A 16,894-nucleotide genomic window follows, 5' to 3' on the forward strand; every position below is an offset into this window, starting at 1 on the left:
CCCGCTGCTGCCCCCTAGCGCGCGGCCACCTCTGCCACGCCCTTGGCCCCGCCCCTACCCCGAGTTTGGCACGCCTCCGGGGCGGGACCTGGGCGAAGCCCCGCCTCCTGCCCACGGGCCCGTGCTGGGCTCCGGGTGGTGCAGGGCTCCGGGCTAAGGGCGAGGAAGCGTGGGCGGCGGGTGCAGGCGAGTGCGCATGGCCGCTGCGCTCGAGGCGTTGAGAGTCCGTTGCGGAGACAAGTCAAGCCACCTAAAGTGTATTTTTCCTCTAAATAAGAGTGAGGGCCCTGAAGCCCTACTGTCTGGCCCTCCTGTTTAATGGCTGTGTGGCCTAGCAACTTCCTTAACTGCCCTGTGCCTCATTTTCCTCGACAGTGAAATGGGAAGAATGATGTTCTGTTCTCTGTAGGGTTTGGGGAAGGGTTGTAAAAGGTGATGCAAGCGTACTTAGCACGGTGTGTGTTTGAGTAGGAGCTCAGTAAATGTCAACTGACATTTTAATTATTGCTTTTACCCCTACTTCTAATGGTGCAATTCACTGAGTCTCTTGGAAATCATGAGTTCCCGGAATCCGTGTCAGCGGGTGGGAGATATTTAAGTCTCTGTTTTGTAGTATATTTAAAAATTACCAAAACAGTGATACAAAAATTGTAGTATATTTTAAATGTTTACAATTCACAAATGAAGGCTCTTAAAACAAACCAAAAAAAAAAAAGGCACGGAATTGTATTACAAGATTTCTACAAACCATTAGTACAATATGGCACAACAGGCCTGGTAGAGACACAGGTCTAAAACTGTAAAGTCTCAGTCCTCCTGGACCTCAGATTGTATGTAAGTCCTCATTTGACAGGAATGTCAAAGACCCGTGTTTGAGGCCCTCCAAATGGGCCTTTTTTCAGAATAATTTTTCAGTTTCTTTTTTGATAGATAATAGATGTATATATTTGGGAGTATACATGATATTTTGATACATTCATATGATGTGTAAAGATCAAATCTGGGTAATTGGGATATCTATCACTTTAAATACTTCGCTTTTTTTTGTTGTTGTTGTTGTTTTTGAGTTGGAGTCCCGCTCTGCTCTATCCAAATTGGAGTGCCTGTGGCCGCTCCCGGCCACCGCAGCCTCGACCTGCTGGGCTTCAGCGATCCTTCCGCCTCAGCCTTCCAAGTAGCCGGAATTACAGGCCTGTGCTACCATGCCCGGCAGATTTTTTGATTTATTGTAGAGATGAGGTCTCGCTGCCCAGGCGGGTCTCGAACCCACGGACTCAGGCAATCCACTCACCTCAGCCTCCCAAAGGTGCGGGATTACAGGCTGAGCCACCGAGCCCGGCTTTAAATACTTCTCTTAATGCTGGGAACATTCAAAATATTCTCTTCCAGCAATTTTGAAATATTTTGTAGTGAGAAACTGCCAGAGATGGGTGGATTAGCAGTAGTGGAAAGCTGCCAGGGGAGGCAGGGCACACCTCATCAACGAGGGTACCTGCATAATGTACATTTGTGTACCTAACCCTGAACGGTACCCCACATGTTTAAAATTAAAAATTAAAAAAAGAAATCTGGTATAGATTATTGTTAACTAGAGTAAGCTTACTGTGCCATCAAATACCAAAGTTTATTTCTTCAATCGAGCAATTAATCCATGTGGGCCTTTTATCACACATTACTCATCTCCGTCACAGATCCTAGCATTTTTCTCCCTCACAAATTAGCTATTTCTGCCCATGGCCTGTACCTCCAACATAGAGTTTCTCAACTCCAGCACTGTTTACATTTGATCAGATAATTCTTGTGATGGAGCTGTCCTGTGCATTGTAGGATATTTATAGCATCACTGTCCTCTACCCACTGGACGCCCGTAGCAAGTCCCCACTCCCCAGCCATGACAATAAAAAATATCTCCAAATGCTGCCAAATGTGCTCTAGAGACAGAATTGTCATTGGTTGAGAATCAGTGTCCTCACACGATTGCAACCACACAAGCTTTGGAGATACTCTTCTTTATTTTCACTGTGGAGATGTTGTGGGAAGACAAAGAGACTGTGACACCGAGGCTATCTTAGAAAGTAGAGGTTTATTAGCACTGGCACGACTCAGCTGGCTAATGCTCCAAGGCTGAGCAACCCGGAGAAAGAGGAGAGGGATTTTATACATTAGTTTAGGTAAGGGAGGGGAGTTGGGTTGTATGGGTCTACATTTTTCTTTGGAATTTGCAAGGTTGTATTTAGCAAAACCAGATTTTCAAAGAACAAATTGTCTCCAGGGTATACATGACAAGCAGGGGTTGTAAACCGATAACTTCACAAAGAGAGGAGGTGGGGGTAAGGTTGTGAATGAATTACTATCTTGCATTTCCAGGAAAGCAACCTTTGGCTATTTGGTTTTCTCACATCCCATGTCTAGCAGGTCTGGAGCTTGCTGGGTTGATTTTTAAAAGGAATAATTTTAACTGTTTTCAGCCCCTCTCTGCCACAGAGAGGTCACTGAAGTGAGCCCTAGTTATAAGGGAGGAAGTTGACATTTCCCTTAGCATGTTCCTCTGCTTCCTAGACACTCTCCACATGAGATTCCTGGGACTCCTATTGGTTTACAATGCAACTTCCTGAACCCCTTTCCAGGCTTCTGTGACCAAATAAGCAATTTTTTACTGCTCCACTTATACCCAATCTTGCTCCCCAAAGGAATGGACAGAGTGGCTGTTGCCATCTCACATGGCAGTAAGTTGACATTGAGCAATACAGTAAAAGTCAAAATTTTAAAAACCACAGTATAAGGTAGGAAGTAGAGAATACTTCATTTCTTGTCTACAGGTTAAAAGAAAAAGACATCGTCATCGTTAGAAGAGAGAACTACCCCAGCAGTGTGGCCAGTATTTGCTAACACATTAGTAAAGCGCTTTTCTGACCCATTTTAGATGACAAAGAAAGGGGTACAGGGAAGCGGATGCTAAGGGTTGGGGTCCAGACTGCCCCAGTAGCCACAAATGGAATCTAGTCACAATTCTACCCTTGGCAGATTTACCCAATGATAAATCCATAAAGCCTTGTTTATACATGTCAGTTAAAACCTTAAGAACAGGAGTCGTTTCATGGTATTAATAACAGTTCTGGAGATTCTGACAGCAGTGACATTTTAGAGAAAGAAATGCCAGGACACATATCAGAGAGATGGACATTCGATATGGTGCACTGTTGGCAGTATTCAAGTGCTAATCATTCCATTGTTGTTTTCTTTCCACCCTATGCATTTTTTTCAGATGAGTTAGCATCTCTTCCTCAGCTCTGTCTAGTTTTTGACTGTTACTAACTCCCTCATCATTATGAGGTCCACACCAGAGTTATTTAAATACTTGAAACGAGGAACAATTAAGCCCTCTGCTGAAACATTAGTCTAGGGGGAGATATAGGGTTACTTCCTTCAGTAATACTGTCCGCTACACAGTCAGGTGAAGATTGTCTCTGTAGAGGCTTCCGGATGTAGTTGTAGTAAACAGAGGCTGTGCAGGCAGGCGCTGAGGAAGGACGAGGAGATGGATTTGAAATCTTGAAATGTGTGTTTGGAGGAGCTGACCTTGGAGCAGGGCATTGCCCAGTGTCTGGAAGATGTCAATAGCTCCCGCTGCAGCTTGGAGACCTTGGGGATGACCTGCACCCACTAGCATGCCTGGATGGTTCAAGAAGGCATGGTATGGGCTGGCATCTTTACTCAGTTTGTCCTCCTTTATCCTGATCATCGTTGCCCTGGCGGTGCCACACTGGCTGAGTGGGAAAATCCTTTGTCAGACTGGAGTGGATCTGGTGAATGCCACAGACCCAGAGCTGGTCAAATTCATCGGGGACATTTACTATGGGCTTTTCCGAGGGTGCAAGGTGCGGCAGTGCGGGCTTGGGGGCCGTCAGTCCCAATTCACGAGTGAGTATACTGGGGGCATGAAAGCTGATTTAGATGCTTATTTTTTGAATGTGTAAGGGTGCTTATGTCTCAACGTGGAATTTGACTGCTGTCTCAATCTCAGGCATAATGGCAAAGTCCACAGTGAGCCAAGGGTTCTGGTTCAGCACTGAAAAGAGACCCTTCCCTCCTTCCTTCTTTCCTTCCCTCCCTCCTTTCTTCTTTCCTTCCTTCCTTTCTTCCTTCCTCCTTCCCTCCTTCCTTTTCTCCTTCCCTCCCTCTCTCCTTCCTTCCCTCCTTTCTTTTTCCATAGAGGCATATAGAAATATTAGAAATAGGGATTTGCATATTTGCATAGTTTATTAACGGCAATCAAAATATCAGTACTTCCATGTGTCGGACATTCTACTAAGCACTTCGTAACACTTGTCTCTTTTAAGCCTTACAATAAATGTATTAAGAAGAAATTATTAATGTTTCCCTTTTGCGGAGGAGTGCACTCAGGCTTGGAGAGGTTACATAACTTCCCTAAGGTCACCTAGCCAGGAAACAGCAGAGCCAGACTCCAGACCCATGCCACAGGTCTGGAGTGTCACCCACAACAACATGCGGGTGTAGAATGCCTACAGAAATGAGCCTTCGGGAAGCATGATAACTACTTCCACATCTATTTATATAAAAGCTTCATAGTCCAAGAAAAAACAAAGGGGCACTGCACCTGGGATCTAGAATCAGACTACCAGGTTCAAAGCCTAACTTGGATGTTTACTGGAGGAGAGATCTCGGGTAAGGTATTTGACCGCTCTCTGAACGTGACCAGGCACGGACTTTGGCCGGCATTCATTGTTGCTTCAGAGCTGCTCAGGATGTAAACAGAGCAGTCTGCGCAGACTTCGCAGGTGAGGCAGGAATCCAAGCTGGGCTTAGGAAGGGTCTTCTGAGAAGGAAAAAACAAAAGAAGGTACTCTTCTGCAAGCCTTCAGAATCAGACAGTCAGATCACTGGTGGGAACAGTGTCCTAAACCACGATTAAACAACACCATGCCAATGCAAGGGAATAAGAAATTTTACTCATTTCTTGATTTCTGTATTTCAGAATTGTAGTCGTTTTTAGAAACCTGACCAGGGTAGGTATCTTACTAAATGTATAAAGATGGAAAGCTGGAACTACAGACAAATATAATACAAGCTATCATCATATATACATAAAGGAAAAATATATATTTGTTATGCATATTCAAGGAAAAACAGTCTGGGCATATTTATATCTACCCAGCAATTACATTGAACTCTGGCTATTGGAAAAATAGCTTCATGAAAAGCATAACATAAACGTCAAAACACACACCCATATAAACAAGAAATTTTTTAAAAAGAAATTGCTGTGGGAAAATAGAGAGACTGTGACACCAAGACTATTATACGAAGTGGCAGCTTTATTATGCTGGCGAGCTCAAGGGTTAAAGCATCCGAGTTGAGCCCCCCAGAACAGGAGAAGTGAGTTCTTATACTCTTGTTTAGGTAAGGGAGGGGGTCGTGTTGAGTGATTACATATTTCCTTTGGAATTTTACAAGGTCGTACTCAGCAAAATCAGATTTTTTTTAAAGAACAAATGGTTTCCAGGAAATGCAAAGTGTAGGATTGTAAACTGTTAACTTCAAAAGAGGGGTTTGGGATAAGTCTGCGAATTAGTTACTCTTTTACATTTCCATGAAATGGCCAGTCTCTGGCCATTTGGCTCTTCTTAAACAAAACTGGCCTGGTGCCTGGTGGGTCTTTAAAGCTTGCAGCTTGGCTTTCAAAAGGAAATACCTTTAACTGCTACCAACTCCCCCTTTCTGCCACAGGGTTAGTGGGAGAGAGACAATTTGTCATTCCAGGTGATTGCCATGGGGCCAACTACTGACCTCGAAGCAGTTACTTATGTGTTTCTGTGTTTATTCACTCAGTCATACAAGAAATATATTTGAGCATTTACCCCATTCTGCTATAAAATGTTAAAAGAGAGCTGTGACAACTCTGTGCAGTACTTAATTCTAAACCGTATCCCTTCACTGTAAAGGATGCCATTGGGACTGTAGGAACTAGGGGGAAACTTCCCTTTGCCCTCTGAATTTTCACTGAAAAATTAGCTGACAAAAGACAGATTAAGAAGAGAAATGACATACAACTTTATTAGCATGCAACGGGGAGAATCACAGAGTGATTGCTTGATAGTGCAATGGGGTACAGATACTTACATGCCCTTCAACTCAGAGGAAAGGGGAAATGGGAATGTGTGGATGATTTCAGGAGGGTGGCAAATGATTTTTTTAGGGGAACTCAGTGGGTTAGAAGAACATACAATGGCCTGAGATCAAGTTTGTTGGATTCGTAGAACAGATAATGGCTTATGACAAAAGTCTGCCCAGATGTGTTGACAGAGTTCACTTTCTTCCTGTGATATGAGCTAGTTAATCAAAACTCAGGGAAGGGACTGAAAGACGGTGGCGCACAGTGAGACTCAACACCCGTTAAGGCCAAGAGATTTAATGGATCGAACGCGGTGGCTACAGGACCTGAGGGTCAGGCTGTGGCGCTGAAGCAAGGACGCTCCAGCCTTTATGGGGGCTTAGGGCGAACTGTCAGTCGATTATTGGTCGGCTGGCAGAGCTCCATCCAGGTTGGTGGGTTTTTCGCGGGTGCGGGAAGGGGTGCGGAGGGAGAACAAAGAAGGCACCGAGGAAGAACAAAGGAAGGCACCGTTTCAATCGCCATTTTAGTTTGCCGGGTCGCCGTTTCCAGGAAAGGGAGGGGATGTGTCTTTACTTGTGGCTTGGCGGTGGCCCTTCAGGGACCAGCGGTAATTGTTTTCTTCTTTGGCAGAGCTAGACTTTAGGTCGATAAAGGAACTGCAGAGGACAACATCATCCTGTGCTTTGGGAGACACAGAATTTATGAAGGGAAAGTCCGAGAGGCTTTGAGGTTTCTTCCGGTCAGCATATCAAAGCGCCATATTTTGGGGTATCAATTTCTGGGCCACAACAGGAATATTGGTGAAACTTTGAATGGGATAAAAGGATTAAACAGCAGTCATGTATCTGCATTAACCTAATGATCAAACCCCTGACCTTCCCAGAAACTTAAAATGCCTCAAGTCGCAAGCCATAAGTAAATGAGTACTTTCTGCGTGCTCATTGGAGGAGCTCAATAATTGTTCCTTGGCCTCCTTCCTCTTACTTCTCACAAGGACACCCATGGGAAGCATCCCTCTGGCTTTATCTTATGTGGTCTGGTCTCTGAAGCACGGATGTTTTCTTATTAGCCCTGAGCAGGGGAGTAGTTGGGAAGGTTTTGTTTCCTGCTGCCCTGGGGTTGTCCCAGATGAAGGTATATAAACATCCATTCACAGTACCTTGGATGGGATTCTCTTTGAAAGCTTTCACTGGGAGCCTCAGGGCTAGGCTCCTCTCATGTTTGACTGACTTTACACTGCTGCATCTTGGGGACACTGTGTGTATTATAAGGATCTCTAGTGCCAATCGAGTCTCCTTTACATCTACGGCTTTTAATTCCAGCACAATGTAACCTGGAGGCAGCCACTGGGTGTTTCAGAACCTCCCACCTCCAAGTTGAAGTCAGAACTTACTTGCTTCTGCCATTTACTGTCCATCTGTAGGGGGAAAAAAATCTATGCAATGTGCAGATCAGTAGAGATGGGGATGTGAGAGTGCTTCATAAGCTGTGGAGTAGGGAATTTTTATCGAGTCTCATTTACAAATAGCCTCTTCTCATCACAGAGGTCTCCCATTGAATCACCCAAGGGAATCAATTTCCATAGAAATCATGAAGAATACCAAAGAACTATTCATCACAAGTGATTAAGGTCCCTTTCTATACCTAGACCTTATGAAATAAAAACAAGTCAACACGGCTGTTTGAGTGGCTGGAGAAAGAGACAATTTAGCAATGTTCACATATCCAACTTTTTATTTTAAAACGTGGAACACTTCACGAATCTGCATGTCATCCTAGCACTGAGGCCTTGCTAATCTTCTCTGTGTCGTTCCAATTTTCGTGTATGTGCTGCCACACGTCCAACTATATTATTGAGTATTTACAGACCAGGCTCTACTAGGAAAACAGGGATGAACAAAACAGACCAGTGGCTGCCCTCATCCAGTAAAGGAGAAACAGGAAAATGTGTACTAGGCACAAATCCACACTGAAAACGTGTATCTCAAGCCAACCCCTCGTAGCTCATTTTCTTCCATTTTTGCTATGCTAGAAGAAAGATTTCATTATGCCCGTTTTATTAATGGGGAAATGGGGACAAGAGAAATCAATACTTGAAATAATTATTGTGAAAGCACCTAACACAATAGGTTGCTTTCCAGTTTTTAGTTCTCTGGTTCCCTCCCTACTTTCTACCCCACAACTATTCCACCGATGGTCAGGACCTGGGTTTGACTCCAATTGTCCTGCTTTTCTTATTTGCCTTGTTGGGGCAGAAAGGACTGCCGGACTTCTCTGGGATCAGGCGCAAACAAATTATCTAATAGTTTTAGATTCTGATAAAATGATTAATCAGTCCTGGTATTCAAGTGACATAGCTTTCATGCATGCAAGATAAGAGTATGTGTTCAAATTAAAAATAAGACCTCTAGAATTCAAGCAACACTGTGTCAAAAATTTTTAACTTCAGCTTATCTATGTTTTCTGATTTTCTACTATAGGCCCTGTTACAGAATAGTTAAGCCAACATTTTCTGATTGTGGGAAGCTGGCTAAGCTATTTCACTTCTCTGAGCTTCAGTTTCCTCATTTGTAAGACAGAGGGTATCCACGAACAGTAGAATAAAGAATGTGTACAAAGCAACAGCACTCAGTCTACATCTGGTATAGGTAGTTGTCATCTGCCGCTGTGGATCACATGCTTTTATGGACCGGAAACCTAAATTTATCTTTTAAGTCATAGACACCTAAAACTCTTGGGAACTGGGTACAAATATGAGAGGCAAGTAAGCAACAGCTTTCCTGGGGCAGCACCGAGTAACAGGATCAAATGTAGAGTCACTCCTCAAAAAGTAAATAGAACCGAAGCATGAAAACTGCTGAGGAAAGATTTGAATTTCTAAATAAGAACATATATAAAAATAATAAAATCTCAATTAACTAGGAGGTCCTGAGCCTTGGGGTATGACACATAAATTGGGGGTTGGATGAGATTTATCCTCTGCCAATAAAGATTTTTTAATTTCTTTTCTCTGTAAGACCCTCTGAAAATATTTTTTTAATATAGTTATTGCACTTCCTACTATGGAAGCTGAGGACTCCTTACCATCCTCTTCACATCACTCCATATGCCCCAAATTTTCTCCCTCATCATTCAAATGTGGCTATTACTTGAATTTTTTTATTAAATCAAATCTGGATATGGGTTCATGTCAGTATTTGAGTATGATTAATTCTTTTTAAGAACTGAATTGTGTGCATATGGATACCTCAACTTATTAAATCAATCTCCTATTGATTCATATGCTGGTTTTTCTCCAATTTCTTGCAGTTATACTAAATAAATCCACTCTTTGATACAAGCTTTGACCACATATGCGAATGGATTCCAGAAAATAAATTTATAGAAGCAAATTTGCTTTGATGGATCGTATCAAATTACCCTCCAAAAAAGACTGTATGAATTAATATTCCTACAAGCTTGGAGAGTGCTTCTTCCCTACACTGCCATCAGTATGGTGAAACATTAGCAAATGTTTCAATCTTTGCCAATCACATAGGTGACTATTTTCTATTTTAAGGGTTTGGTGAGCATTACTATGCTAGCCATGTGCCCTAAGGATTACATGATCAAGAAAGGGGATAATGAAAAGTTATAAAAATCAGGCATAAGCTACCATGCTTGGAATTAAAAGGGACTGAGGGTTTGAAAAGAGGGAAAAAAAAATCTAAGAGAAGCTGAGATGGAAGGGAAACACAGGGAAGAAAGATGCCTTACACAGACAAACCTTCTGGAATCGAGCTCATCTTCCAGGGTAAAGTTTCCAACACCAATGAGATAACCATATGGAGATAAAAATAAATGGGAGTGCAGAATCAGAAAGAAAGATCAGAACTAAGGACGTAAAACAGGGAGTGCCTGGAAACTGGAGAGTGGAAAGGACATCTTACAGGAAGAAGGAAAAAAAAACTACTTATCAGGGTTGGGAGATGCCAACCTTCTGTGAGTGAGAGGCAGGTGAGCCAGCAAAGGAATTGGAGGGGAGAAGGGTCAGAGAAGTGAGAAGAGAACCAAGAAAGCTTTGAGCCCTGAGCCGGGACAAATGGGAGGCTGGTCAGAAGCACCAAATGAAACAGCAGGGAAGCCAGCGCTCAAAAGATGCGCCCAGATTCCACCAGGTGGTATTCAGCATAATCCTAGAGTTATTGCTGAGGAATGGGCATGCTCAGGAGTTCTTTAGTTTTCTAATTTTAAATACTTCATTTATAACTACTAGTAATAGTGACTTGAAATATTTTATATCATGTGGTATATAGGACTATAATCCAATATAGAGTTTAGGATCGCCTTACCCAAACACAAGAGACTTAATATCTCCAAGCCTGTGGGTAAAAGAATTTAATAGTAATAAAAATATCTTTGTCAGCCGGGCTCGGTGGCTCAACCTGTAATCCCACGCCTTTGGGAGGCTGAGGTGAGTGGATTGCCTGAGTCCACGGGTTCGAGACCCACCTGGGCAGCGAGACCTCATCTCTACAATAAATCAAAAAATCAGCCAGGTGTGGTAGCACATGCCTGTAATTCTGGCTACTTGGAAGGCTGAGGCAGAAGGATCACCGGAGCCCAGCAGGCGAGGCTGCGGTCGCCAGGAGCGGCCACTGCACTTCAGTCTGGGCGACCGAGTGAGACTCCAACTCAAAAAAAAAAAAAAAAAATTTTGTCACGAGGATTGAAAAAGATGACAGATGTAAAATGCTCAGCCCATGACTATGCTTGGTAAATGCTAGTTGCCTTCAATTTATATGCAGTTATTTCTACCCCCATTCTCAGTTCAGAAACTGACTGAACCGGCTCTCAGTTCATAAAGTCACATGACTTTTCCAAGGCAAAGGCTCACAATAATAACAGCAATAACCACGACTGCCATTTTTGAGAACTGACTTTCCCAGGTGATATTTGAAGCTCTCTAGCTTGTCATACCATTACATCTTCACAGCTAGTACTAGTGGCAAATATAGACAAAACAAATTCAAATTGATATTCACTCATTTATTCTGCCACGTTCATATGGCAAATTAATATTTTAATGAAGTATTGTGCAACGTGAAAATTGTGTCTATCATACCAGGAACTAATTATATCTACTTTGCTGAGTCACCATTGTGGGTTTACATGTATTCATTCACATCGGATCTCAGAATTTCAAGATCAACGCAACCTAAACTGCCAGGCAGGACACATTTTTATTTTGTGTCCACTCCAAGGAAGAAAGGACTGTTGGTTAATTGACAAGCGGCAACTCTGGGGGCCATGAGTTTATCTCAAGAAGCCTACTGCTGTTTGAAAACCCAACACTTGCTGCATTGCCCTCACTCCTTTCCTCCAAAACCTTCATGGTAAGCAAGCTCTGTCACTGAAATATCGACTGTGTCTTCTCTTCCCAGTCTTCCCACACCTGGTGAAGGAGCTCAACGCAGGCCTTCATGTGACGATTCTTCTGCTCCTCTTCCTGGCCTTGGCCCTGGCTCTGGTCAGCATGGGCTTTGCCATTCTCAACATGATCCAGGTCCCATACCGGGCAGTCAATGGCCCAGGGGGCATCTGCCTATGGAATGTCCTGGCAGGTAAGGAGGGAGGGAGAGAGAGAGAGAAAGAGAGAGAGAGAGAGAGAGAGAGAGAGAGAGAGAGAGATATGTGTGTCCACACCATCACCATCCTGGGCTCTAAATAATTGGGCAAATGGTGTGAAGGAATTAAAATGTCCACCTCGGTCTTGACTTTCTTGGGTCCAAGACCTTCTTGATGGGCATGAATTTCCTCCTTACTAAAAGTTGCAGAGTCTTTCACAATTAAGACTCGTCTTGTTAGAGTAGGTGAGTGACTGAGAATTTAAAGCAATAAAGAGAAGTTGGGGTGAGAGGAAAAGGCATAAGACAGAGAGATATTGGGACAGCGGGGGACCCTGGGAGGGGAAAGAGATGGAGCTGCTGTTTCAGCTGAGACTGGGAGGAACCTCCCAGATGGCAGAGGAGAAGGGGAGTGTGAGCAAGAGAACATCTGTGAAAGGCTGCTCTGTTCAGGCTCCGGGGTTAAGAAGGAGAAATGAGTGCCATCTGTCTGCCAAGAGCACCTCAACCCCCCATCCAAATCCTTGCACATATTAATACAAATAGGGCTTGTTTGCTCTCTGGACTTTCCCTCCTCTCACCTCCCCAAACACCTTCACTGTACCATGCCTTATATTAGATGCCTTTTATTGAAAATCCACTCGGGCTAGGCATGTACATGGGAATTCTGCATGCCTTATTTCATTCAAACCTCACAGATTCCTTATGAGGAGATATTATCAGGCTCATGTTAACAGATGAAAAGCCCAAGACTCAGAAAAGTTAAAATGTCACACAGCAATGAGTAGCAGAGGTGGGATTCCAACCTACATTTAATTGTTTCTAAGTTCATTGTCTTTTCATTGATCCATGGCCTCATTTATGGCCATCATGACCTATTTTTCAAGACAAAATGTGTATGTGTGTATGTGTGTGAGTTCATTTAGAAGTACATTTATACACACAAATTAATTCACATTTAATTATGCACTTAACAAATCATCTTGAATGAAAATAACAAAATTCCATGAAATGAGGGTTATCTCAGAAAACCCAGGTCAAATAGTCAATAATCCCTCACATGGTCACAAGGTGACCATGATGTATAAAGTAGGTAAAGTTATATGATCATGTATTATAATATCAACAATTGTATTATTATGTATTTGCCTTTGTTTGCGGATGGTGGCCACCCTGTAGAATTTTTTCTATACTTGGTTCACCCTCACCTAGACTACAGGTGTCTTGTTTATCTTTGTATGACTCCTCATAGTGGCTGACATGTAAAAAGTGCTCAACCCTGATTATTAAATAAATATTTATCTCTGTGAATTTTCTTCCTCACAGAGACAGCACTCTCAAACTCTACTGGTGAGAGTATTAAAAAGAGGTAAAACTGTTTTATGTCTTTTAACAAAACTTTAGTGGATATCCTTTGATTGAACATTTTCATGTAGGGATTTATGCGAGGGAAATAATTAGACAAGAAAACAAAAATGTACATAAAGTAGTATTTATTGTAGTGTTTTATAATATCAAGTAATTAGAAATAATCTAGACATCCAGAAATAAGGTCGTATATAACTGGGTGTGGTGACTCACTGCCTGTAATTCCAGCACTTTGATAGGCCAAGGTGGGAGGGTCACTTGAACTCAGGAGTTCAAATCTAGCCTAGGCAGCATAGCAAGAAAGACCCCATCTCTATTAAAAGAAAAATAGAAAACAAAAGAAAAACAGAAATAAGGTCATACTTAAGCAAATTATAATGCGGAGCTAGAATAAAATGTGATGAAAATAGGATCCACTCATTTAAAGTCATGCCACAACAGATTATTTAACAATATGGAAAAATGTTCAAGAGAGGGTGAAAATAATCAAATCTAAAATCAAAGTAAGACCACCATAATACTAATCTTAATAATAAGAAAGAAATGTAAACAAATATACTAAAATGTTCAAAGTGTTTATACCTACCTGGCTTTCAGGGAAAACATAAAGTTGTAGTATTTTCATGTTTATGATTTTCTCTAGTGCTCACATTTTCTTCAATGCAGACATAATAAGCATAATAAAGGTGGTTAAAATATTAATTAAAATCGAGAGAGAGAGAGAGAGAGAGAGAGAGAAAGAGAGAGAGAGAGCCCATCCCCAGAAGGTCAAAGTTTCCATCAACAGATAGGGAATTAAATGAGGTTTGGAATGCTTCCAGTTTTCCCTGCTCCACTTTCCTTTCCTCCTTCCAAAGTCTTCCTTCTCTTATATCCTCTCCATATTCTTAAATGTGGAGAGGATAATTAAAGAGGACAGCAACAGTCTGGCCCTAGAGTGAAACCCCAACCTGCACATTACAGTTTTTTTTTCATCTTGCCACACAGCCCTCATGGTCGTCACAGAAATCCTGAGATATTTAGAGACTGAACTTCCCCAATTGCAGATCCCCTAGGAAGGATGGTACCAGGTTATGGGAGAAATTGAAGGGATGAAGATTCGAGGTCGATCTGATATAGAACCTATTCTCTCTTTCCCATACCACCCTGACTTTCCCCCTCAAATAGTGTGGGTTACTCACCATGTTTAAAAGTAAATTAGAGCTTATATCATCTTCATGCTTTTTTAAACCCAAAGTAAGTTTGTCACATGTGCCACAGTCATCACAACTGCAAAAAAGAGCCATGGGTGAGGATGACCTTTCTGGGTTTCAGGAGGAGTGGTGGCATTGGCCATCGCCAGCTTCATGGCCGCAGTGAAGTTTCACAACCTGACCGAACGGATCGCCAACTTTCAGGAGAGGCTCTTCCAGTTTGTGGTGGTGGAGGAACAGTATGAAGAGTCATTTTGGATCTGCGTGGCCAGTGCTTCAGCCCATGCTGCAAACTTGGTCGTGGTGGCCATCAGTCAAATTCCCCTTCCTGAGATCAAGACGAAAATTGAAGAGGCCACGGTCACGGCTGAGGATATTTTGTATTAATAGCCTTCTCCTCTCAGACCCTTTCCTAAGTCAGTTCTGTAGTGTGAATGGAGACCTCACTTTTTTTGCAGCCTCACTAATACATAACGGCCATGTTCTTGTCAGTAACAAGAAAGATGTGGAGGAACCAAGGCTGGTACCTGGGCCAGGAAAGAAAAACTTCCCCAGAATTCCTGGTTGCTTTACACTTCTGTCTCTGCCTTCCAGAAGCACCTAATCTTTCCACATGACACCAGAATTGGATAGTGGCAATAATACTAGGAATGAAAATAACTATTTTTAAGTGGTTATTACATGCTGGACAATATTTTACATGTATTAATATATTGTGAAATTTATGCATATATATGAATGGGCACCCAAAATATCTGAATGTATTTATTTAAAATTGTGTATTTATTCTTACATGCTTAAACTTCTGTTACCTTCTATGTACTCTCTGATGCAATACACCTATCAAGATGCTTTTCCCACTGCTCAAACAGTTTTTGAACTTGTCAATTTTGATGCCTTTTAGCGCTTCTGCCACTTTTTGGTCTCATGTTTTCACCACATTGGCAAAAACACTTCCCTTTGAGGACTTTTTTCCTGTGAGGAAACAAAAAAAAATGTCGCTAGGATCAAGATTGGGTGGATAGGGAGGTTGGGGCACAGGGGTCATGCCATTTTGGTCAAAAACTGCTGAACACTCAGTGCGGAGTGGGTAGGTGTACTCATAAATCACCCATCATGAAATGAACAAATGTGTTGAAAGAGTCTAAAAATTTTTTTTTACTGAAGCTGAACACAGCCTCTCACAACAATGTTAGCTCCTACACTGAAGAAGAAGGATTCCTAGAACACTTACCTAGCAGGGGAAGCCTGTACTACAAGACACCCACCCTCCAAAAGGAGGTAAGTCCAGGGTATTTTTTGGTCCCCTCGTACAATATATATTATTTACATACAAGAGATTTATATGTATTAAATCATTAGACCCTCATTACAAACTCAGATGGTAGGTACTATCTTAGCCCCATTTTACAGATGAAGAAACTAAGGCATTGAGGGGCTGGTAGCTTGCTGAGATGAGGAATTGAATCTAGGAAATCTGGAACCAGAGTCTATACTTTTAGCCATTTTGCTAATCTGTTGTTTCATGTACAAGCAATTACAATGAAATATGATAAATGCTATACTAATACAGGTATAAGAGACCGAGGAGGGAATTAAATCTTTGAGATGAGATGTGGTATTAAAGAAAGTGTCACCAAATTAACATTTGATCTGAGCTTTGAAAGGTGAGTAGACTTTTTCCACTGTTGAAGGAAGCAAGGTTGGAGAAGGGTATTCCAGGTTGAGTTGGTGAGGAGGACAGGAACCAGGTATGAAACTGCGAGTAGGGCTTAGAAGCGTGTGAATACTCAATGGGATTAGAATATTGCTCTAATGGACCTGTTGGAGAAGCCCAGCTGTTTTGTGTTGGATTTTCCTAAGTGGTACTGTAAGGTTGATTTTGTGTGTCAACTTGGCAAGGTCACAGTACCCAGCTATTTGGTCAAACTCTGTTCTAGATATTCTTGTGAAGGTGTTTTTAAATGAAATTAACATTTATGGCTGTATATTTTCAGTAAAACAAATTACACTCCAGAATGTGAATGGGCTTCATCCAATCAGTTGAAGACGTTGCTAGAAAAAAGATTGATCTCCCCTGAGAAAGAGGGAATTCTGCCAGCAGATTGACTTTGGATTTGAACTGCAGATCTTCCCTGGGTCTCCTGCCTGCCACCCTACCCTGCAGGTTTTGGACTTGCCAGTCTCCACAATCATACGAACCAATTCCTAAAAATAAATCAATCTCTCTCTCTCTACACACACACACACACACACACACACACACACACACACACACACACACACACACATCATATTGGCTCTGTTTCTCTGGAGAACCCTGACTACTACAGGTATATCACTCTATTAACTAATTTTTAATGACACTAGCTGGAATAAATCAAGTTGGTAGGGCTGCATTTCTTCTGGGAGCGTTAGGGGAGAATTTGTTTCTTTGCTTGTTCCAGCTTCCGGAGGCCCACTGGATTTTTTAGTTCATGGTCTCTTCCAGCAGTCACATGTCTCCAGCCTCTGCTTCCATCATACAGATGATGATGGCTATGGCCTTTCAGCCTCACCCTTATAAGGGCATGTGTGATTACACTTGGCCC

At 42.3% G+C, this 16,894-nt stretch overlaps 1 protein-coding gene across 1 annotated transcript; it reads left to right on the forward strand.

The window, feature by feature from the left end:
• The first annotated feature begins 3,566 nt into the window (after window positions 1-3,566).
• CLRN2 (clarin 2) lies at window positions 3,567-14,934 on the forward strand. The gene is made up of 3 exons (XM_008051905.1): window positions 3,567-3,921; window positions 11,560-11,739; window positions 14,425-14,934. The coding sequence occupies exons 1-3, from the start codon at window positions 3,669-3,671 to the stop codon at window positions 14,688-14,690; spliced, it is 699 nt and encodes a 232-aa protein (XP_008050096.1). The 5' UTR covers window positions 3,567-3,668; the 3' UTR covers window positions 14,691-14,934.
• Window positions 14,935-16,894: the final 1,960 nt, after the last annotated feature.

The sequence above is a fragment of the Carlito syrichta genome, unplaced genomic scaffold, assembly GCF_000164805.1.
Source record: "Carlito syrichta isolate Samal-C Ts95f unplaced genomic scaffold, Tarsius_syrichta-2.0.1 Scaffold243451, whole genome shotgun sequence".
NCBI classification, from domain to species: Eukaryota; Metazoa; Chordata; class Mammalia; order Primates; family Tarsiidae; genus Carlito; species Carlito syrichta.

What these genes read in the sequence shown, in the direction of transcription:
- CLRN2 (XM_008051905.1), top strand. Translation starts at nt 3,669, where the DNA reads ATGCCTGGATGGTTCAAGAAGGCATGGTATGGGCTGGCATCTTTACTC. An exon ending in CCGTCAGTCCCAATTCACGA is followed by an intron (nt 3,922 to 11,559) that starts GTGAGTATACTG and finishes TTCTCTTCCCAG; the next exon opens with TCTTCCCACACCTGGTGAAG. An exon ending in CCTATGGAATGTCCTGGCAG is followed by an intron (nt 11,740 to 14,424) that starts GTAAGGAGGGAG and finishes TCTGGGTTTCAG; the next exon opens with GAGGAGTGGTGGCATTGGCC.